Source organism: Sphaeramia orbicularis, chromosome 12 (assembly GCF_902148855.1).
Source record: "Sphaeramia orbicularis chromosome 12, fSphaOr1.1, whole genome shotgun sequence".
NCBI classification, from domain to species: domain Eukaryota; kingdom Metazoa; phylum Chordata; class Actinopteri; order Kurtiformes; family Apogonidae; genus Sphaeramia; species Sphaeramia orbicularis.
This window is the reverse complement of record NC_043968.1, coordinates 61,442,358-61,465,407: the sequence shown is the minus strand read 5'-3', so window position 1 is coordinate 61,465,407 and position 23,050 is coordinate 61,442,358. Positions and strand designations below refer to the sequence as shown.

Below are 23,050 nucleotides of genomic sequence, written 5' to 3'. Positions count from 1 at the left end.
TTCACATGAACATCAGTTTATTTGACTGAATTAGTTTCAAACCATTTCATTTATTTCGTAACAATTACACCATTTCTGGATTATTCACACAGAAATTATTGATTCTAAAGTAAAACCAGGTGATACCTAATAACAAATGTTAACCTTCCTGCAGAAAGACAAAGAACCAGTATTTGACTATTGACTTGTGGACTATTGCAGGTGGCACACATGTCTACAAGTTACAGAGCATAAAAATACATTCGCAAGCATTGCATATTGTTTAATTAAAAAGGTTGTGTTGATCTCCAAGTTCTGTTTCACCAGACAAGAAAAAGTCAAAACACACATTTCTATTCCTCATTCTTTCAATTTGTCCGGCATATTTCACTATCTTTGAAATACCTTAGATTGCTATTACTTTAATAGCACTAAGTAGTTGTTTCAGTGCAGCAGATATTCTACAGTTTTGATACACCGGGGAAAACAAGTTAATGCTTGATACACAAACGTACATGCATGTAGGATTCCTTCACAATGAAACCCACTCCAGTAATTAATGGTAAATTATGGCTGGTTATGTTTTATGTACCTTCTAATACAAATGTGACATTGCATTTTCGTACAATGTGTTACAGGTGTAAAACATAAATGAGTTTCAACATTTTGGTGCCAGACCGTCAGGCTGTAAACAGTGTACTTTATTAGGCAATGCTTAATTTCACAGCATGTGGTGCTCTTTGTACATTCATAACACCCCCTGCCAATAAATTAGAACAAATGTATGACGATTTGGACATCTATAGAGTTACAGAGGGAAATTACATTTACAACCAAAGCTGCAGAAACTTAAGGGTTCAGAAACTTCCAGTAAACAGGGTATGGTTTTATGAATGTACATGATCTACAGTAACTGAATATGATAAACACCCATGAGTCAAATAGTGCAAAGTATGATGAAGTTAACACTCGGGTAACAAAAAGGTTTAGAGCTGAAATGGGACAATGAACTTTTGTTTAATTTAATGAAATGCAGATGGATCATGAGGTGGTACAGGTGCAGTTTTCTGTGTGGGGTTTCCATAACAGTAAGAAGTGAGGAACTTGGGTACCGTTTCATCTGAGGATTTATGTGGTTTTTATAAGACACTATGGCCGTGATGCTGAGACGCCCAATATCTTCAAAAGGCTGCTTTGTCAATGCTGGCAGTTTTGAACAGAAATGCCGGAACTAACAGTGTGAAATCAAATTGTGACAACTAAATGCTGCTCACCTCCCCCTGCAAAAAAATCTCAAATATCCTTTATAAGCACCTTTATGAAAAATTCCACTACATTTTTAAAGATTTCTAATCTTTTCTTGTCCCTACATGAGATCATTCATGCTGCAAGCCAAGAGGAAACTAGTTGCTTTAAATCATGTTACACTGTCTTCCATAAGAGAATTCAGCTTATCTGTTACAGAAATCTTGACCAAAGCCTTAAACTGATGATGTCCAGAGGTCAGCAATTGTTACTATTCTGTTCTCTCCCAAAAGAGCACAAACATTGCCATGGCTTAAGTCACATCACAGACACAAATACAGTGCTGTGGCTGTTCACTTTAAAGTCAAACCTTGTTCAACAATTATGGACAAGACAGGAACGTTAAAACAGCGATCAGTGCTTTGGCAATAGCATCTCCACAATGAGGAATTTTGGCTCAATCTTACCAAAGGCTGCGACACAGATGTCATTGCCCACACCAGAAAAAACAAACAAAAACAAAACACAAACTCCTTCCAACTCTTGGCATTAAGTGGCTGAGCAGAGATAATGCCAAAGCCAGCAGTCTTAATGAGAATATCCATGGCAACATTTTCCCAAAAGGACAGAGCGGTCACCAACCATGGTCCATTGTTCTTGTACAACCAATAACAACACGTCTATGGATGGACATACTTTCTCTTATCAAAGTAGATTGCAACTCCAGTTTGCAGTTCATGAAAAGCCCCCTTACAATGCTGGCTTTCTAGGTTTTTAGTCAAGTTCAACACAAACATAACCCCCGGCCTACAATGATCCATCTCAGGCGTAGATCTGCCCAGAACTGCCTGTGTGGGGGTTGTCTCCAGTGAGGCGCTCCTGGGATGGCTGGCGGTTTGTGTCACTGGATTTAATAACACCTGCATAGTCGTAGATCCCCACCTCCAAGTTCTTAGCTCTCAAGGCAGCAGTATGCAGCTTTTCCAGGAAATCAGGCATGCCTACCAGGAAAAGGAGATAATTATCAAATCATCTGCATTCAAAATATTCAGAGTTGGTACCCCAGTACATGATAAACCAAAAACAAATATATACAAATATTTACAAAGTTCAAGTCTTTCCAGCAATTATGTTTCAGGACTTTACTTTAATTGCCATTTATGACTAGTATTTATATAGATAACTAAAACTAAACTGTCACAAAAATTAATGATACACTTATGACAGGAAATCACAATTGTGACAAATAAAAAAAAGCTCACCACTCGACACCATCCAGCTCACACAATAACGTGGAAAGACTGTCTGTGGGTCATCACTGTAGGTCAGCAGGTAATCAAATCCATTCTGTAAAGAAAAATTAATGTCACAAAACACAGGACCCTGGACAGAATATTAGATTATTAGTGCAATAAAATATTCTCCTCATACCTCATCAAATGACTTGTGTGGACGAATGACCATCTTTGACTGGTACGAATGAACTCTGACAAATTCTTGACTTTCTGGAACACGAGGGTGTTGAACAGCTCTACAACAGAAGATTGCAAGATACATTTACAGATAATATTAAAGTTATACACATGGAATGAAATATAACTTTCTGAAAAAAAATTTAAAAAAATTTAAAAATAAAAAAAAAAAACAGGAAATAGTTAGTTCAGAGGTCCCACCTGGACACCAGGATCATCAGGTTATTCTCTACATCAACATCATAGCGACGCACATACACATAGTCTCTTGAGTACATGGGATACTGTAAAGAAAGATTAAACAAGATTATTGAACAGCTGAGGAAATACAAACTGATGATTAAAACCTGCCAAGTAGCTGCTCTTGGTGAAATGGTTGTCCAAGGTCATTCATACTTGGTTTATATAACAGTAGGCAGAAGGTGAAAGTTGCCCAGTGAACACAACCCCAAATATCAAAAACACCGCCTCCCTTTTGGCATGACACCAAACAACAGAAACTCACAGGAAAGTGTGTTGCCCAGTGCACAACTTCAGAGCCTGTGCTGACATCACGGTCCACCACTTCAAGTTTGATAACCAGAGAATCCCACTTCTTCCTGTATTCTGTATCCAACTGGGGGAAAGGGGAAAGTGAAAGTCAAGGACAGGGTGCTTAATTTAGTACAGAGAAGTGTCACTGTTGCTTTTATGTGATGCATACATGTTGGTTGTGCAACAGTAGTTGGCTTGTGTAAATACGCAAAAGCTGCCATAGTACACCAGTCTAGTAGTGAAAAATATCTTTCACGGTTCTGGCTAAATCTATACCTTACAAATGTTTAATGTGTGGCATGTGTCCACTACTAGGAAAATCTACAAAAATTACGATAATGTAAATTTACTTCAAGTAACATTCTCCACTATTTTTCAATTTAGACTTCAGGGAGAAGGAGAGTGTCAGACTATGGCTCTCTTCTTCCTCAGGATATCCATCTACTATGAATCAACACCTTACTATAAATCCTTATTTCTTCAAGCTCTTTAATGATCCTACAGATATATTCCAAGTACTAGTTAAATACAGTTGGTGACTTACCTGAACATTGAAGAACTGTCTTGGGGTGACATCATTATAGGATCCCAACACTACAAGTATAACAAACAAGAAAAGATACTGATTCCTCTAATAAACTGTACCAACTTGTCATGCCAACCAGTGCAGACAGGAAAAACACACAAGAACCTCAGAGAAAGATGTATGTGTGCTTTACAAACAATAAAATTACATTTGTGAAATTATGAGTGAGCTGACCTCTGTATTCATAGAGGTGACTATTGGGAATTGGACGCTTCCACACTTTGAAGTCCTTCTTTTCCATCACAGTTTCCCAGCCAGGCTCGACCTGCCCAGCCAAAGTCCCAGATGATGTGTTCATACGTTTTACAGCCTCTAGTGCCTCTAGCTCCAGTCCACACCTTTACATGGAGATAAATATCAGAATAGGTCATTGAAAAGTATACACAAATTATAAAATACTGCATTGGACATGCATAGGATGCATATTTAAAGGTCTGGAGTAAAACGTAAACTATAGCTCTTCTGAATTTCACTCCATCAGGTGGGGTTTTAACAACGACCGAAAGATCTAGCTGGCATGAGTCTTTCATACTGATTCAGATGGGTTGAGATCTAGAGCTATGACTCAAACAATACAACCCAAACATTTGCATTTCTATTGATTAGGCTATTTCTTTAACTTGCCACTTGTCTGTATGTGTGTGCATCCCTCTTTACGTTAAAAGATAGATGTTCAAACCTGCGAATTTCCTCATCTTGAATCTTCTCATTATCCCACATGAAGACACCAGCCAGAGCAGCGATAAGTTTCCCAGTAGGAGCGTGCTTGCTCTGAAATCTGCGCCATATGTTTCCAACCAGGGTCCACCTGGTCCGCTCAGAGTACAGGTTGGAGTACAGTTCGGCGATTTGACAAGCACGTCGAAGCCTCTGGCCAGTTACAAAGCCACAATGGTCCGCAAATATGGAGAGCAAGTTCTTCCTCTTTTGGCTGGATCCTGCGGCCTCAGTGGCACCCACACCTGCCCTCTGGATCCAGGACAGTAGCAGGCCCATACTCCGATCAAGCCATGGCACCTTGTCAAGCTTTGTTCTGCTAGCTTCGACACATCTCCTGAATGACCTGCCACTCTGTAGCCTAACTGTGTTTACTCCAATCTCGCAAATCGGACGACGGGGAACAGATTGAAACATGACGACCGTGACACAAGTTACCAAAGACAAAATAGATGTCAGTGGCAGCAATCAGCAGCAGCTAGCTTAAGATGTATAGCAAGTGTCAATGCTCTGCGGAGATGTACCACGCAGGAGTGTAGAAATACATCATACTTTACAACTAAATCGGTTAATATGACTTTTTTTATCTGGCAAAAAATGTACTTTTACTGCAGTAACACTTAATGGACTGTCTGAACACGCGACATATGAAGTTAGCATTAGCTCATGCCTCGCAACTATTCACAAGTGCGACGCGAACACACCACGATCGAACACTTACTTCACTGTTGAATTATAAGTCTAATAACAGCAACTTTAATTCTCCATCTAACATTATTTGCACGGATGTCTACCTGAGTGTCTTTAGTAGAGGTTGTCTCACGTTTTTCAAACTCTCGCAGCTCATTTGACCTCCTCTCCCCACTGACAAACACACGCCCACTCGATGAACCCGCCTTACAAACCACAACTCGAACGTTCATTGGATGATAATTGTTAAGACGCAAATATGATTGGTCAAAATTGGTGTCTGTCTTAAATATAGCTGCACTGGAACCAGCATGTATGCCTGTTCTGCTTTACGACGCTGCGTAAGCTCCCCTTCCAGTTTCTTCGATGAACTGGAAGCAGTTTTAAGCCCTCAAGTGCTACTTGTTCACTAGGGGATGAAAAATTTAGAATCTGAACTAGAGTCAGTGTATATCCAAAGCTAAACACATATTGAAGAGGGGAAGTCAAGTCCCTCTAGCGGTGTAGAAGAAGTATTCAAAGTCAGTTGGTATTAAGCAATGACTATGATCCCCCCACGTGTTAGTAAAAATCCAAGAGCATAGAATGTACAATGCCAGTAATAGGGTACTTATATGGAAATCACTTTTGTTACCTTACTTTGTGTGCTATTAACTAAAACTAGAGCATCAATAGTAATATATAACAACTTTTAAGATATTATGCAATGACCTTGTCCAGAAGAGTTTTCAGTGTTTAGGTTGTCACTACAAAACCATGGTGTAAAACTCCTATTTTAAATGACTTATTTCATAGGAACAAGCATGTCTATTGAAACTGAGTATGTTAAAAAGTAAAAATTTGTCAAATGACAGCCATTCTTTCAATGTTATTATTATTATTATTATTATTATTATTATTATTATTATTTTAATTGTTTGCTTATTTATTTACTCATTGTCTAAATCAAATTAAGCATGGATATCAATCCAAATATACACTTCCTGTCTTTTCTCTTTAAAGGACAAAATAAATTTAAATATCTGGTCTTTGCATCTTTCACCATTAAGAAAAAGGATACCATGAAAAATATAGATGACTTATAATAAATGCAAATAATTTTGGAGCTGTATCATAAAACAAAATTTTTTACTCTGGGCTAAAATTGTCACTGATCCATCAAACGCATGAAAATAACTAGAAAAGCACTCGGAGAGCGCAGACCTCCGCCAAGCGCAAAAATTCCCCACATAATCGGTGATACAAATCCTACATTTATTTTTTAAAATAAAATCCGCCTTCTGGATCAGATCCGGATCAGCCTTTGAAATGTGATAGAGGACCCCATTGTCAATTCCTGAGTTAAATTTCATGAGTTTTGGTCAATAATTAAGCGAGATATTGGGAAACGAAAATTTTGGCCCCATTTACCACAATGTTAACGAAAATTTCAAAGTGATCCAGAATCCAGGATTTCTTCCGGATCACCCCCAAAAGTTAATCATTTCTTCCTTATTCCATTTCCAACAAACCCTGAAAATTTCATCAAAATCTGTCCATAACTTTTTGAGTTATGTTGCACACTAACGGACAGACAAACAGACAAACAAACCCTGGCAAAAACATAACCTCCTTGGCGGAGGTAAAAAAAAAAAAAAAAAAAAAAAAAAAAAAAAAGATTATGTTATTTAAATAAGAACCACTAGGTGGCACTGATTCATTGTGCAAAAATGTCTAGAAGGCGGTTTGCATACTTCATAGCCTATAGGTTAAAAGCAGATTCCTTTTCTCCTCCTTAAAGCCATGGAGTTGCCTAAATAAAACTCCCTTAAACAGCCATTGGACTCCTAAATGTACTGATTCTACGTCAATACTGAACGTATACAAAAAAAAAAAAAGGAAGAAAAGTTTAGTTGAACTAAACTGTCATCTGGCACTCAAATTATGGTCCAGTCACTCACTTAAATCTTGGCAGAAGTATAACATACTGTGGTGATAAATAGAGGCATAGATCATCATACAGGCACCAAAAAGGCAAACACTAATTTGTATATATAAAAAACAGTATATTGAACAATGAAAGCAGTGTCTTTGACTGAATTAACGAACAATCTTTAAAATGTACGTAGGAAAACTATTTGGACCAGCATATTTGTAGTACTCACACATTTCCACATTCACTCATATATCTATAACTGTACAACTACATATACATGTTAATGTTTCTTTCTATTAGACCATGTTTGAATGGACTCCAATGTTGGATGTATAAGTATTATGTTTGAAAATATGCTTTATATTCATGTATTTATTATGATGTGAACCCCACGAAGGCTACCTGTGAATGAAGGTACACCTCCTGTGAACCCTAAAAAATGAACAAACAAATAAATAACATTCCAGCTTGCTTTTTATATCAATAAATATGAATAAGAAGTGAGGAGACTCCTTCATTTCATTCATCAGGCTTTGTGTTGGCCTCACTCATTAAACAGTTTGCAGTCATGTGTGTGTTCTTCATAAAAGCTGTGATGTGTTTCAGTGTCATGAGACTATGAGACAAAATGTTCAAGAACCTCGTGCAAATGCAGCATGTGCCGCTATCTCAGTACTTATTAGGCAAACAAGTCCAAACTCCTGACTGGTTCTTGACTGCTCTGGGGAGCTCACAGACATTGAAATGTCTGTGAGCGGTGAAACACTTTTATTGTTCTATTACAATCCTGATGAAGTGGGGGCTAACGGCTCTAACAGTAAATATGGATTCTGAGTATTTTTGATATTGGCAGTCACTAATATACTATTTGGTTGTTACTATCACTCTTTTATAACTGGAGTTTGGTGAGTAAACAAAGAGGTGTTATAAAGTGAGTGCTATGTTTGGCCGTGGTGGGGTGAATTTGTAATCAGATAATATATTATAAAGTTATGAAAGGCATTTTGGATATCGCTGGAGTAAAAAAAAAAAGAAAGAAAGAAAAGAAAGAAAAGAAAGAAAGAAAAAAACAGTTCCTGCGATGTAATCGCCACTCCCTCCTTTGCGAAATTCTACCTTCGGGTGTTAAGAGTCGTATTTACCAGCGATAATAGCCGACTATATTGCCCAGTAGTACTACTGAGGACTGAAAAATTTCCACGATTCTTAAGGAAAAGTTACGTCAACGACAAAGACAAAGACCGCATGAGGTCATAATATAACAATAGTCTGTTTAATACAATGTTCTCTATGTGACGGTTGTCAGTCACATGACTGTACATAAACATTGCTTGTATATTTTATGTTGTTTTTTTCCTTAGTGAAAAGAATAAAAACAATTTAACCTGTTGTCAAAGTATGCATGGTGTGATTTTTTACGGTCGGAATCATCTGAATGAATGTCAGTTGTTTGTAAGCTTCAGTGACTCTTTGTAGTCTTTTCCATAGTTTGGAAAGAAGAGGTCGTGAGGGTATGCCAACTATGCACAAAACAAGACACGAAAAGACAACAAGACAATAAAATCGACTCAAAGTGTTTGTGCTATTTTCGTGCATGCCTATAACCCGCCAGTCTAAGTTCATTTTATGTAACGTCTGTGCCCTTCGGTAAGAGAACATATAGTAACGCGGCCAGAGACGTTTTTTTTAAGAGTAAAAAGGAGGGTGCAGCTGATGACAGCTGGTCGGAGGCGGAGCCGCTACAGGCCTGATCCAATAAAAAACAGAAGAAGCCTGTTCGTCTCAGCCGGGCACGAGCGTACGCCTCTCTCACATGCAGCAGTGACTCTCATTCAAACGGAGACTGTCCTACATCTCAACAAACGGATTTATATCACTTAGAACCAGATATCCGATTATATATTTTCAGCATATTCTATTTTTCTTCAACCTGTGGCAGCTTTTTGGACGCCATATTTCATAATCGGCTACATTTTTCATTATCCCGCGCGCGCTATCTTACGATACGTTTGTGCGCGCGCTAATTAGCTTAGAGGTTAGCCATCTCTATTCTTCACAAGACCAACAATTGCAACGTGTGGTGAGTATAATAATTCTTCTTCACGAATATTACGTTGACTGGTTTATTCATTCAAGACAAAACCCTAAGAGAACATTGCCGGTGGTTGGCGCTAGTGCTAAAGTTGGCCTACTGACATAAACCGTTAATACTACGTAAAGATAATCATCACAAATGACCGGTGACCTGTTCGCTTGTTCGCGTTAAATTAAATCGAGAGAGAGAGACCGTGTATTAGAACAACGGTTGACCTAACCTGATTACTGTTTACTCACGGTCCTACGTCGTGGATTTGTGTAATGTTAGTGTTGAACAAGGACAAACGGACAAATTAAACTACCCGTTACGATAAGCTAGCGTTAGCATTATTGGCCATCTGTTCCGGTAGCCACACTTGGCAGGTCATTAAATTTGGCTCGACATGCTAAAAGGTGACTGCCCGCCCGGTCACTCAATACCGCATCTTTCCAACCTTCTGTTCCCCTAAATTGAGTCACATCCGGTTGCGTTCTCTTCTCACAAGAAACTACGTCAACTCGATTAAACCTTTGGTAAGTAACTGTTCAATCTGTCATAGCTACAAATTAAGTACTTATCGTTACGTCTAGACCGGCCGACCCATTTGTTTGTGCCGCATGAGGAGACTGATCGAGTTCAAGCCGGTTTGTGTGCTATGAATGAATCCCACACGTGCACACGTTGAAGAAAATATATTGCTTCCTGAAGATAAGACACACCTTATCATGTAACGACCTTTCTGGACGTACTCACTCAATAAACACAACTAACGACAAAATAACCGAAGTGTTTATGTACAACTGGTGAGCGTTAATTTTATACATGTACCGGCTTCTTCATGCGACATTTACTAAAAATGGCTTCTCTGTAAGGGCTGGCAGCAGAGCTCTGTCTTCCGGTCCAAGCGTTGACTTGCGGTTGTTACGTAGGCTCTATCTTTTTTTCTTAGGAAAGCTTATTCATTCGATTTCAATCCCCTGTGTTGTCAGTATGGTTTTTGTAATAGTTGTATTATTGGAAAGGATGCTTTTTTAAGAGCTTTTTTTTTTTTTTTTTTTTTTTTTGTCTTTTCAGGATGTACTCCTGCTCATCTGCAGTTACAGTTGCACAATGGCTGTCTTTTCACTCTGTTTGATTGCTCAGCACCAAAGGAATAGCAACAGATCCAGTATAATTACAGGATAGCAATAAGCCTACACTATACCTCTCTATACTTTAAACATTTCTGGTTAGCCCCAGATAGTTATCACAAGTTTGCACTGTTAGATATCAGAATCCTGTTAGACAGGTGGTCATAAACTATTTATATTTTACTTTTTACCTCCTAATTTTACTAGCTGCTGTATTTGAAATAGTTTATAGCTTTTTGACAAGCATTTATTCCCCAGTAAGATTGTGAAATTTCTTTCTGTACTCTGTAATCATGGTTTCAACAACTGCAAATGCAATAATGCTGGCAACCACAGTAGCATACGTGGCTGAGACCCCACTCACAGATTACATGTGGCTGCTGATTGTTGGCTTCATCATTGCCTTCATCTTAGCATTTTCTGTGGGTGCCAATGATGTTGCTAACTCATTTGGGACAGCTGTTGGCTCTGGGGTGGTTACCTTGCGACAGGCATGTGTTCTGGCCACAGTGTTTGAAACTCTGGGATCTGTACTCCTTGGGGCCAAAGTGAGCGAAACTATCCGAAAAGGTATTATCGACGTGGGCATGTACAATGGCTCTGAGCATGTGTTGATGGCTGGATCCGTCAGTGCCATGGTTGGTGAGTATCTGAAGTTTATGTTCTGTGTAATTAAACCAAGGTCATTGAGCAAAACTTTGAAGCAAACAGAGTAAGACACTAATTAAAGTTTGTTTGGACATTTAAAAATATAACATATGAAATGAACTTTAACCAGTAAAACATATTTTTAGCTTTTATAAGTTTCACTGCTAGGCGTTAAGTCTAATGTGATTAATATTATTTATTCTCATCAGGTTCTGCTGTGTGGCAGCTGGCCGCCTCTTTCCTTAAGCTCCCAATCTCTGGCACACACTGCATTGTTGGTGCTACTATCGGGTACTCACTGGTTGCCAGAGGCCAGCAGGGTGTCAAGTGGTTTGAACTCCTGCGTATCGGTAAGTCGGTCACATAAGAACCTGCAAAAGGCTCAAGTGTTTTTTTGTGTTGCTTTGCAGATGATTACTAATGGCATGGTTTGATGTCACCAGTAATACACTGGTATCATAAAATATATATATATATATATATATATATATATATATATATATATATATATATATATATATATATATATATATATATATATATATATATAATTGCCAGTGTTTTGTGTTGAGTACCTGAACATCAAAAATCCAGAGGTTGAAATTTATGTATGACCATTCTCAGGTGAAATGGTAAAAAAAACAAAAAAAAAACAACTTAAATACACATTGACAGTCTTTTTATTACCGTCTGTACAAGAAAATTGTACTCTCATTACAAGAATGTTCATATCATTTTACAAATTCTGAGTTCCTCTACAGTAATTGGATCAAACTTTTGCCTCTTGGAAAAAGGGAAGCCTTAAACAGTTTCTAGTCATGCATTATTGTAAAAATTAGAGCACTTAAAACTGTAAAGACTGCTTGTGTATGTCTGTTAAGGTAGCTATATACCAAATTAACTAATCTTAATTTAGTATATAGATACCAAAATAAGCAAAATAATTACACATTAGATGAAAACCCAAGACAAGTTGAATTGGAGTTTCTTGTCAAGATTTGTCATGTTCACCTGCCAGAAAAATGGAAGGAACCTTTGAGGAGCTCCTCGAAGAATTTTCACTGAAAAGAGAAAACAAATTTTTATGTTGGAAAATTGCCTCATACAGATTAAATTTGACTAATACTCTACCCTTATTCTTAAATTTTCAGTTGCTTCCTGGTTCTTGAGTCCCCTTCTCTCCGGTATAATGTCGGGCATTGTTTTCTACTTTGTGCGCATGTTCATCTTGCAGAAGGTAAGCTGGCTGTTTGTTTGTTTTTTTTCAAATTACTAGTAGCTCTGTATGTGACCCAAAATACCTATAGATTGATAGGGAAGTTAAAGGCAAAGTTTTACTCACACTAAAATTTAGGAACTGGTTGTTGCATGATAAAGGCTGCTGTGCTCTAAACCAGTTCCTGATTCCCTTTATACACTGAAACTCAGATTAGCCCATATGATTGTCTTGCTAGTAGCTGTATTTCTGACTTTGTGTATTATCCCTGTAGAAAGACCCTGTTCCTAATGGATTGAAGGCCCTGCCTGTCTTCTATGCCATAACGATGGGAATCAACCTGTTCTCCATCATGTTCACTGGAGCTCCGAGTGAGTATCATTGTGTCAGTCCTTTTGCTCTGCATGCCTGCCCACAGCCACAGCTTAAAATAAACTACTCCCTCAGACAGCCGGATGCCCACATGTATTCCAGACCAAACCAGACGGTGTTTACCATTTTCACAGAAGCTGTGTTTATTTTAACATGTTTTTAGGGTTTTTCTTGCTTGTGGTTCTATGTGGGTCATAGCCGGAATGAAATTTTAGAGTGGAGCACAACAGGGAGATGGAATAAGATTTCACTTAACTCTTGACGTCACTGTCTGTGCGCTTCACACACGGAGGAGGAAAAGAGAAGTAAAGAGGGTGTTTGAAATGTTCATAGTTGTCCACTTCAGTAGTCACATTGCTGCTCAGCATTTGTATAGTAATGCTCTGAATACTGTTGTTGGCTTTTTCATCTTGGAGAAACTTTATTAAATGAGCAACTTTTGCTCCTTTTGTTTTCTTCTCTCTACAGGGCCTAACAGTTCAAGATCTTAGCTGGCCTGGGCCATTAAATGGCGCCTACAGGCCAGAGTATGACCAGATATCGTGCGCTGATGTGTACATGCACATCAGCGTACTCACACAGAGAGGAGATCACTTGCAGTTCCAACATAGCCTGTTATCCTGCTTAGTCAGGCACATTTTGTACAGTTGTCTCTCATCTGGACACACTGTACATGGGGACCTGTACTTGGGGTGCCTCACATAAGAAAAAGGTGCGAGATTGCATTTCAGACACACTAACAAATCCCTACCGCATGCCCGATGAAGCTGGAGCAGATTTGTCGGTGTTAGCTGTTTAGTCAATTTGACAGCTTGTTTAACATGGACACCTGCTTCATCAATCCCATTATCGCTCCAAAGCATAATCTTTGTTTTATATATTTTATAGTTGCATCCAACACTTAAGGAATGATTTGGTTTTTATCCTCAAAGTAATAAGTCATGTGTCTCCACTAGCTGCAGCTTTGGATAGTAGCCTGATACTACACAGGGACACAGTCCAGCAGTAGCACATTATTGCTGATATATGCACTGTAATGCGGCTGTGGTATCTGCAGCAACTGAATACAGTATGTTTAGGTTTCCAATGATAGAACTTGCTGTTCCTGTAAGCCAGACCCTATCATAATGGTGCGACTGGACACCAGGCATCTCGCAGCACATTCCTGCACTCAATATACACACCACTGTCAATGAGCTCAAGCCATCATGTTAAAAAATGATTGCCATTTGGGCTAAAGAATGTGAGGATCAAATGACAATCCATTTACAAATGAGCCTTGGTGTGACCCATGTCGTTCACGCCTCACTAATCTCTCATCTGCTGTCAATCCACTGAGGATCAGACCACAAATGGAATAATCCCTTTTATGTCCCAGAAAAGTTTGTCAACTTGTAGGTATTAAAATCATATCCACCAGAACCATTTTTCTGACATTTGAGAGTTTTACCCTAAATTGTGTAAATATACCAAAGCTGATTATTTTATTACACTGTTGGAGATTTTTAATAAGACACATTGTAGACAACAATCTATCATGATTTTCCATACCAGTATATGTTTAAAAATGCCGAGTGTCCTAATGACAGTATATGTGTCCCCACCCCCACCCCTTTTTGCCACACACAACACCTGCCTCCATTGATGAACTTCAATGCATTTGGCTGGATACAAATTTTCTGCCTGGGTTACCCTCTGAAAAACAAACACTCGGTCAGTGGTTGCTCTGGGGACATAACAAACAACATAAAACTAATACAGATAGAAGATTGAATCTGAGATATTGTGCTAGAACAAAAACTTAAGCATCATCAGAAGATTCTATTGTCATGCATGTTATGAAGGATGGATACTTATTGTCAGGAGTGAATACTAGGTTAGAAGATCACTTTAGTGCAGCTGTCATTTAATGCTACTACTCTTAGTAAGTGCCACACTAGGCTGTAGATAACACTGAGAACCAAAAACCAAAGAGCCCTTGCCAAGTGAGTCATTCAGACAGTCATTGTAATTGAGGTTTTAGGTGAGTTGCACATATAGTGGTGGAAAAAAACAGGCCATATTATTGTGTAATGTGGGTCATGGAAAACAGGAGAGGTTCTAGGGAGGGGTTTGGAACGCAGCCGTGGTTGAATTCCATTTCCTGTGCTATCCCATTCATCCCACTGCATGGCTGGTGAAAACTTGTCCTTTTTTTGGAAATACTAGACAGAATCTATTTTTAATCTTTTTTTCATTTTAGAAAAGTTGCCTACAAAAAATAACTGTTAAAAATTTCATCCAATACCCCTATATTTTTACTTTTTAATTTTTGTCCCTCATATTGTTTTATTCCCAGAAGTGTTAGTTATAATATTTAGCTGATCAACACCTGTTTGTGGATGTCTCAGTGCTTGTAAGCCAGTATTTTAGTGAAATGTGAGAGGCTCAACCATTCCAGACCCACCTTCCGCTTCCCATCTAATGCTTCTTCTGTCCTGAAGGGAATGAGCTTCCATTGCGTAACTGAATAAACATCAGTTAGGTGCTCCGCAGTCTCATGCTGCAGCGTGACTCAGTAGAGAGAGTGCACTGTGGACTCTGCCCTCAAATGAACACGGTGACCGAGACACTTATCTTTTAGCCTTGGCTCTCATTTCCTTTTGTTTGTCCTTAGACTTTCCAAACAATCCCAAGCTGGTGGAATTGTTGTTTATTTTACAATGCTTGGCCAAGGTCACCTCAGCAGTGGTGTTGTTGGAGTTTTCAGTTATACTTATGTTTTTTAATCACACTGCTGACTTAGAACCTCTGTATGACACAGATGACAGAGTCCTTTGGGAAATGCAAATAATTCACTTTCTGCCAGCATGCTGCATTACACGTACCTCTGCTGCACCAGCTTTGCTGCAGTCTTGGCAAGAGCGTGCCTTTATTGCTACAGCAAGCATCTCCTGAGAATGACTCCCCCTTGTTCTTCAAGTTATGTTGCCTTTTAAGGAACTCATTGTTCATGTGCAGTTGTTAGCTGGGAACTTGGGGGTTCATGATGACATTTGTTCTAACCTTTAGGTGTTACATAACCATTGGCATCTAAGGGGTACACATACTTTCCATATTTAACTGGGACGTACAATAAGACAGTGCAGTTATACTTGTTCACATGCAGAGCCAAAAGATGGCACTTAAAGCCATATCACTTACATGATTGCTGTTGGCTTGTGGTGCATTTTGTTGATGCTATTTAAGTTTAATAAGAATACAACTCCCTGCTACAATTCTTTGTTATTTTATAACCACATTTTGACAGGTAAATACTTTTACTTGACAATTTAAGTTTAATATAATGGAATTTTTTGATGTAAGAAGGTAGCAGCAGCTGCCTTGAGTTTTAAATTTGCCTTTCTATATTTGCCTTTGTGTCTCTGCTGATTCCTGATGGGCCTTCAGTACTGGGATTTGACAAGATCCCTTGGTGGGGCATCCTGCTCATCTCATTGGCTGCGTCTCTGGTGACTGCCATTGTAGTATGGTTTATTGTCTGCCCACACCTCAAGAAGAAGATTGAACGTAAGTCATTTATTTTACTTGATGATTCACTCTTTCAATCCCTTAACAGTTTTGAGTAGTCACTGTTGGTTTCCTCACACTGAGCCCCTGAACAAGACAGTTACCATTTTTCATGTTACACAATCCTATTCACACAAAGAACTCGTATTAATCCAACAAATGGAGTTGGGATATTTTGTTGTAATGGAGTCCCTGTAATGAAAATCATTTGAAAATATAGTACCTGTCTGATAATCCAGGATTAAAGCAAAAACCCATAAGCCATCTGCGTTTACACACCAGGAGTTTGGCTTTGGTGTTGGAGCTCCATTGAGTTTTAACCTTCAGTGTATTGTAGTTCTACTGTGTTGTGCCTCTTTATATTCTGAGGTCTTCCATTTTACTGTGCCTGCCCTTTCTTTGTATGCTGCATTAACACTAAAGGCAGATTACAAAGTTACAATAAAAGGTACCCCCTGCTCAGAATGGCAACTCTTAAATCAAGATAAAGATGTGTTTTGAGAGATGACAAAGAAACTGGTTTAGCTGATGCATGATGTGTCAAGATCAGCCTCCTTCCAGAAGTCAAGTATACTAATTGGGTCATAGTGATCCACTAATTGGTCTTTACTGTCTTGACTAAAATAGGCGTGGGTTGAGTTAAGATGTTGGCATGGCATTCATTGCATGTAAAGTTGGAGATTAGAGGGTCACTGAGAGCTTCAACTCCAGTCTCGACCGGTTTGAGAATCCAACTGTACAGAACAATCCTAGAACTATTGAATAGAAAATATTGGTATAGAGTATCTGATTCACTTAAAGACCACAAACAAATGTCATGAAAGCCACAGGCTGCATTGAGTCTTATTTTCTTTCATAAGTTAAGCTCTAAGCGGTAGTGTAAATATGTTCCTTGTAAGGTCATAATCCATTTATCTGATCTTATGAAAACACAGGCTCAGTTTTGGACGCAGGTAAGCTGGATTTCTAGGACAGTGTTTTTTTTGTTTGTTTTTTTTTTACTTTCAAGTTATGCAATTTTCATGACTCCCTGTAGCTTAGGTTGAAAGGAAACATGTGCTGTGCTACTTTACAGTAATGTGTGTATGTATGATGTGACCCAGGCCATACCTCACTGCAATCCCTCCCCTACTAGGAGATATCAAGTCTTCCAGTCCTTCTGAGAGCCCCCTGATGGAAAAGAGGGAGCTGAGAGAGGCCCACTGTCCAATCCTGAAGCAGGCCTCAAAGGAGGTTTCGTCACCCACTGCCCCAGCTGCCAGTCAGAATCCCCCTGCTCAGCCACCGACTGCCACTGAGGAGCGCAAGGTTGCATTTGACATCGGAGATTCTGACGATGTCGACAATAATAAGGAACGCAAGGTGGCGTTTGACATTGGAGATTCTGATGACACAGAGTACAGTGACGCAAATGATGGTAAGTATACGGATATATAACAATTTTTAATCTACTTGTTTTCGCAATTCCAACAATGTGAATTTTGTGCCTGTCTTAATTTAAAAAAAAAAAAAAAAAAAAACACTGTCCTGTTATAAATCTTAGTCTGTAGTTGTATGTCATTAACATAATCAGTAACACTGGGAGTGAAATGGGCTTTAAATCATATTCACAGTGGTCTTAAAGTTATTAATGTAACTTAAAACTCCAATGCCTGTTCATTAAATTGTTCAATAGTATGTCACGTAAAATCTCTACAACTACAGGATTTTAATCTTGTTTTCATCCCTCTGTGTAGTTCAAAAACAGGTTCAATCAAACAATCAGGTCCAAGTCAACAACCAGCAAGTCCACAGCAATGGCTCCACCAACACTACCAACCAGGTCCAGTTCAGTAACCAGGTTCAGTTCAACAACAGGCCAGCACAGATTCCCAGTAACGGTTATAGCCAGTACCACACGGTCCACAAAGACTCAGGTCTCTATAAGGACCTCCTGCACAAACTCCACCTGGCTAAGGTTGGTGACTGCATGGGTGAGGGAGGTGATCGGCCAATCAGGCGCAACAACAGCTATACTTCCTACACCATGGCTATCATTGGCATGCATGGAGACTTCAAACATAAAGATGGGGATTTCCGTGCTAGTGAGGATGGAGACAAAGGTCCAGGGTCAGGTGGTCAGGAAAGGAAGCGCATTCGGATGGATAGTTATACCAGCTATTGTAATGCTGTGGCAGAGCACACAACTCCTGAGGGTCTGGGAGAGGGCGACGTAACACTAGAAATGGGAAAAGAAGATGCAGGCAGCAGCCAAAGCTCTCTGGACGATGATGGGCTTGAGTCGGACAAGCCAGAAGTTTCAGTCCTCTTCCAGTTCCTTCAAATTCTCACTGCCTGCTTTGGATCCTTCGCCCATGGAGGAAATGATGTGAGGTATGTGGTCAGTCATGAAGGTTATATTATCAGTAATTGTACTGAAGTAGTTTTGGTTCTGCGGAATGTGATTTTGTGACAAAACATTTAGATGCTATAACCCTGTTCTTTTTTTTTTTTTTTTTTGCAGTAATGCCATTGGACCTCTTGTAGCTTTGTGGATTGTCTACGAAACCAGCAGTGTGACTTCAAATACACCTACACCCATCTGGCTTCTGCTGTATGGTGGCGTGGGCATTTGTGCTGGTCTCTGGGTCTGGGGTCGCAGAGTGATCCAGACTATGGGCCGGGACCTGACTCCCATCACCCCCTCAAGGTAAAAACACCAGACAGTGTAGAACCTGTGTCTGCTTCGTCAGAAAACAAACCACATCCTCTACAGACATTACCAGTTTTTTTTAATTTAGTTGGCATGTTCAGACAGATGACTGTTATATTTTTATTTTCCTTCAGTGGTTTCAGCATCGAACTGGCCTCTGCCCTGACTGTCGTGGTTGCCTCTAACATTGGCCTGCCTGTCTCCACCACGCACTGCAAGGTAAGTTAAACACTGGTCTGGGAACTAGACTGAGACACGAGGGCAGAAACTTTAGTGTTATGAGAGACTACAGTAAACAGGAACAGTCTGGAAAGTCAGATGTGGGGCAAGTTATGCTCATTTTACGCATCAGATCTGGGATGAAATTTAGGTCTTTAAAATTTGAATTATTTCTTTTTTTGATAATGTGAAATATTTATCAGGGGCAGGAGTCAAAAAGGTTCTGTACTATCAGAAAAACACAACAGCATCATAGCATATTAGCAGGAAAGCTAAGTTTTGTGGATGGTTCAGCTGTCCTAAGTCAATACTAGTATAAAAGATGGATTAATCTGTATTCTTCATGAACCAGAAAGACAACTCAGAGCAAAACTTTTATCTAATTTTGTTTTGTAAATAGACAATAGAGTTTCAGTCACTTATAGGAAACCTCGATTTTTACTCTTTATTCCAGGAAATGGAATGTTTTTTTTTAAGTACTTAATTTTCATTATTGTAAGGTTTCTTTAATACTCAGTTTGATGCAGACAGAATATGTTTTAAGAGAAACCCTCTGAAACCTGTTTCCAGGTGGGCTCTGTGGTGGCTGTAGGGTGGCTGCGTTCAAGGAAGGCAGTTGACTGGCGTCTGTTCAGAAACATCTTTATGGCGTGGTTCGTCACCGTGCCCATCTCTGGGCTGATCAGCGCCGGCATCATGGCCATCTTCATCTACGCCATCTTGTGAGCGTTCAGCTGCACCCCAAGCAGGGGAGGAGAAAGAAACCGCTCCAGTGAGCAACCAGGAGAGAGAGGAGGCCAAAATATATTGCTTACCTCAATCCAACTAAGGAAGAAAAAGGAAAAAAAAAAAAGTTGAAATGACTTGTGATATGGGCCTGTGGTTCTTGGCTGCATCATCTTCGACCTAGAATTTGCTGTGTTCCATTTTGGCCACATAACCTCCAGTGGGAGGGTTGCATTTCTTTGTTCTGACTTACTTTTCCATATCTCATGATTCTGTAGAGTTTATCTGAAGATAACATTTTTTTTCTAATATTCATTATTCCATTTTTTACTTTGCAATTATGTGTATATACAACCATGCTTTGTTTTTAAATTGTTTTACAAATTTCAAAGATGAACAATTAAATTCAGTGTTAGTCTTTTACAGCTGTATCTCTTGTCACAACATGCTGACAGCAACATAAATGCGAAAGCAGTATTTTTAGGTGAGAAACGAGGTGTGTATGTGCGTCTTTTTATCCCCACAGGTTTTTGTTCACTCATTTTTGCCTAAACGTGTAATGATCAACTTCCTCTTGTATCAACATTCACATTTCATGGAGGTTGTCCATTGGTAGAACGATTAATTATACAAACTGGAGGATCTGACCAATGTCATATCACTAAAATATAGACATGAAACCTAAGTTATGAGTGGATTACATGTCTGATATCCAGCAAGATAGAAATATCTTAATGCCTGAAACAAGTTGGTTACTTGAATTTGACAATGTAACGGCAGAATGTTAACTCATGCAAACATGCTTTTAAAGAAGACCTTAAGTTTCCTGTTAAAACTTGACTGCATCCTTGATGGTTAAATGCTTTAGGCCTCAGCCTGGTTTCTCTAGTTCAGCTTGTATCGGCTACTTTCCAGTTCAGTTTTCTCCCTCTTTTTCAGTGAAACTTGCACCTGCCTGGATATTTGGGTTGCTTTTGCTTAAACCTTCCTCACTTGGCCTGAAAAGTCGAATAAGTGGTTCATGAGGTTGAGAAGGAACAGGAAAGTAAATGTGGATGTTTTCTAACGGGGTGGTTTGATGTGGAGCTGATCTGGTGTCATGCTTAAATACCGGCACATATGGTGCATGCCAGCAGTGTGGTCATTTGGCTGCAGAACTAAAAGCATTTCAGACTTGTAGATGCTGTAGTTGCCTTAATCGTTTTATTTTCCCTTAGGTACCAAAGATTTGTTTTTGGTTTTTTTAATGCACATCAACATACTCTGGTCCACACTTGTGGAAGAAATACAAATAAAAAATAAAAATGGGAATACACTGTTGCAAGATGTGTTTTGTTAATAAATTTACAGAAGTCTTTTATTATGACGAGGATTTTTTTAAGGGCTTTATTAAAAGCAGTACTTTGCTAAAAGTAGGAATGAAGTAAACATTTTAAATGTATCCTCTACACACTTGATGTACTCTTGTTTTAAAACTTTGTTTTAATTTTCAAGGTTTTCCCTACAGTTATAAGACTTGAGTGCAGCATTTGAGTTATTTTTAGCGTGATTAATTTAAAGCACACGCTGGGAAGAGCATCAAACTAATTAAATGACTTAACCACATCTGTTGTTTCCCCAAGTACATCTTGGTTTTAAGCTTTTTTTGGGGTGCTTATTACCAGTTCTAGATATGGTAACGGATGTGTGAACACATGTCCAGAGAAGATCTGGGTGTTTGGACCAGACGAGCATTGGCAAAAACAATAGGGAGTGGCGCTTTTGTTTTTAGTGAATTGGGCCAATAAAAAAAAATCATAAAATGTTAATTGGGTCTTATTTTCAAAATGACACACCTTATGGAATGTTTGTGTGCACAAAGCTGGTGTCGTACAGACTTCAGTGTTTTATGAATTAACAGTTTGAGAAGGTTTGATGACAAAGGAAACAACATTTTTCCCCATAACCTTTTTTCTGGACGTAACAGCTTTGGTAATAGTTATTAGACCCCTGTGATTAAGAAGTGAAAAGTAAATATTTTTAATAAATGTGACCTCAGTCTGTAAATATGATAAATATGAGCCAAAACACAGTTTAAATGTTTGCTTTACACATTTCATAAGTAAGCTGTGTTTAAATCAATAGCAAAAATTAGATTTTCACAATTACAACAACCTAAAAACATTCAATGACTATTATATATACTGTATATACAATTAAATCATTTCACCAGAGAATCACAGCTAGTCTAATAATTATTTTGTTCAGTTTATATTCTTATTGAAAAATGTATGATTTTCTTGCATAATCCCAGTTGTCAACTTAAGTCGCCCTCAAACCCTGGTCTAAAAATTTGGTAAAATGAATGCACAGTCAATGCAGTTTTCAGACATTTTTAATAATTCAAGAGACCACATTAGAATCCCAGAAATCTCAGGTAAACACTAGTATCTCATAAAACATATCTACGAGGCGATCTGAGATAGAGCAACCTTGTGCAATAACATGTGAGTGCTTAGTTATCGGTACATAAAACAATGACACAAAAGAAGCCACATGACACAGATAGGGGTAATATTTCCTCTTTATTGACGGTAAGCTCAGTGCGGCTCAGGCACCGGGTGAGGGCCGAGCGGTGGGATCTGCATGCTGCTGTGCTTTCTCACTCCAATACATCTGTGACGCATGGACAGAGAGAGGATTCCTTTACGCTAGCTTTACATTACAAACATAACACAATTCTGTATTTTTCCAGGGCTTTCAAAGCGCATATACTCTGAATCACATCTCCTCTGTGGTTTACTGATGTGACTCACTGCTGTGGTGCAGGTACTGATAATTGATGACTGCACCAGTGTTCAGTGTTACCGCTGCAAAGCAGAGCACGAGGTCTGCTCAAAGCCCACAGGATCACGTTTTACTACTACAGGTTGAATCTCCCTTTTTACATTAGCAAGTGAAGGCTTCCTTTTGTGCATCTACCTTTCTAGAAACATAAATATGACCTTTTGATTTTAAGATGATGTATGATAATTATTAAAATCTTTCAGCATCTTGTAGGACAGGGACGGTGCATCCTTCATCCTAAAATAACCCGCCGCAGATGATGTAGTATAAATCAAGCACAATAAGCACCTGGGGACAGACGTCTCAAAGTGCCCTGGATTTCTGTCCTAGATTTACACACATACAAGGAGCACTGTGTTCAAATAAACAATCGTAGCATCTTATTTTTTCAGGTCAAGCAGTAAACAGGTTCTGTCATCTCTGTGGAGATTCCAGTTTAATTCATGTTGCTTGTATG

The 23,050-nt window shown here is 38.9% G+C and overlaps 2 protein-coding genes across 2 annotated transcripts; one reads left to right on the top strand and one right to left on the bottom strand.

Annotated features, from left to right (window-relative positions):
- On the bottom strand, positions 1–5,420 carry stard7 (StAR related lipid transfer domain containing 7). The gene is made up of 8 exons (XM_030149415.1): positions 4,496–5,420; positions 3,991–4,154; positions 3,775–3,824; positions 3,202–3,312; positions 2,898–2,980; positions 2,656–2,755; positions 2,487–2,571; positions 1–2,225 (listed from the first exon to the last, which is right to left on the bottom strand). Exons 1-8 carry the CDS (start codon positions 4,948–4,950, stop codon positions 2,047–2,049), a joined length of 1,227 nt encoding a protein of 408 aa, XP_030005275.1. The 5' UTR covers positions 4,951–5,420; the 3' UTR covers positions 1–2,046.
- Positions 5,421–8,909: 3,489 nt separating this feature from the next.
- On the top strand, positions 8,910–21,085 carry slc20a1b (solute carrier family 20 member 1b). Its single transcript, XM_030149414.1, has 11 exons — positions 8,910–9,218; positions 10,290–10,987; positions 11,203–11,343; positions 12,145–12,230; positions 12,484–12,580; positions 16,011–16,130; positions 17,266–17,547; positions 17,867–18,503; positions 18,634–18,819; positions 18,957–19,041; positions 19,612–21,085. The coding sequence occupies exons 2-11, from the start codon at positions 10,639–10,641 to the stop codon at positions 19,765–19,767; spliced, it is 2,139 nt and encodes a 712-aa protein (XP_030005274.1). The 5' UTR covers positions 8,910–9,218; positions 10,290–10,638; the 3' UTR covers positions 19,768–21,085.
- The last annotated feature ends 1,965 nt before the right edge of the window (positions 21,086–23,050 follow it).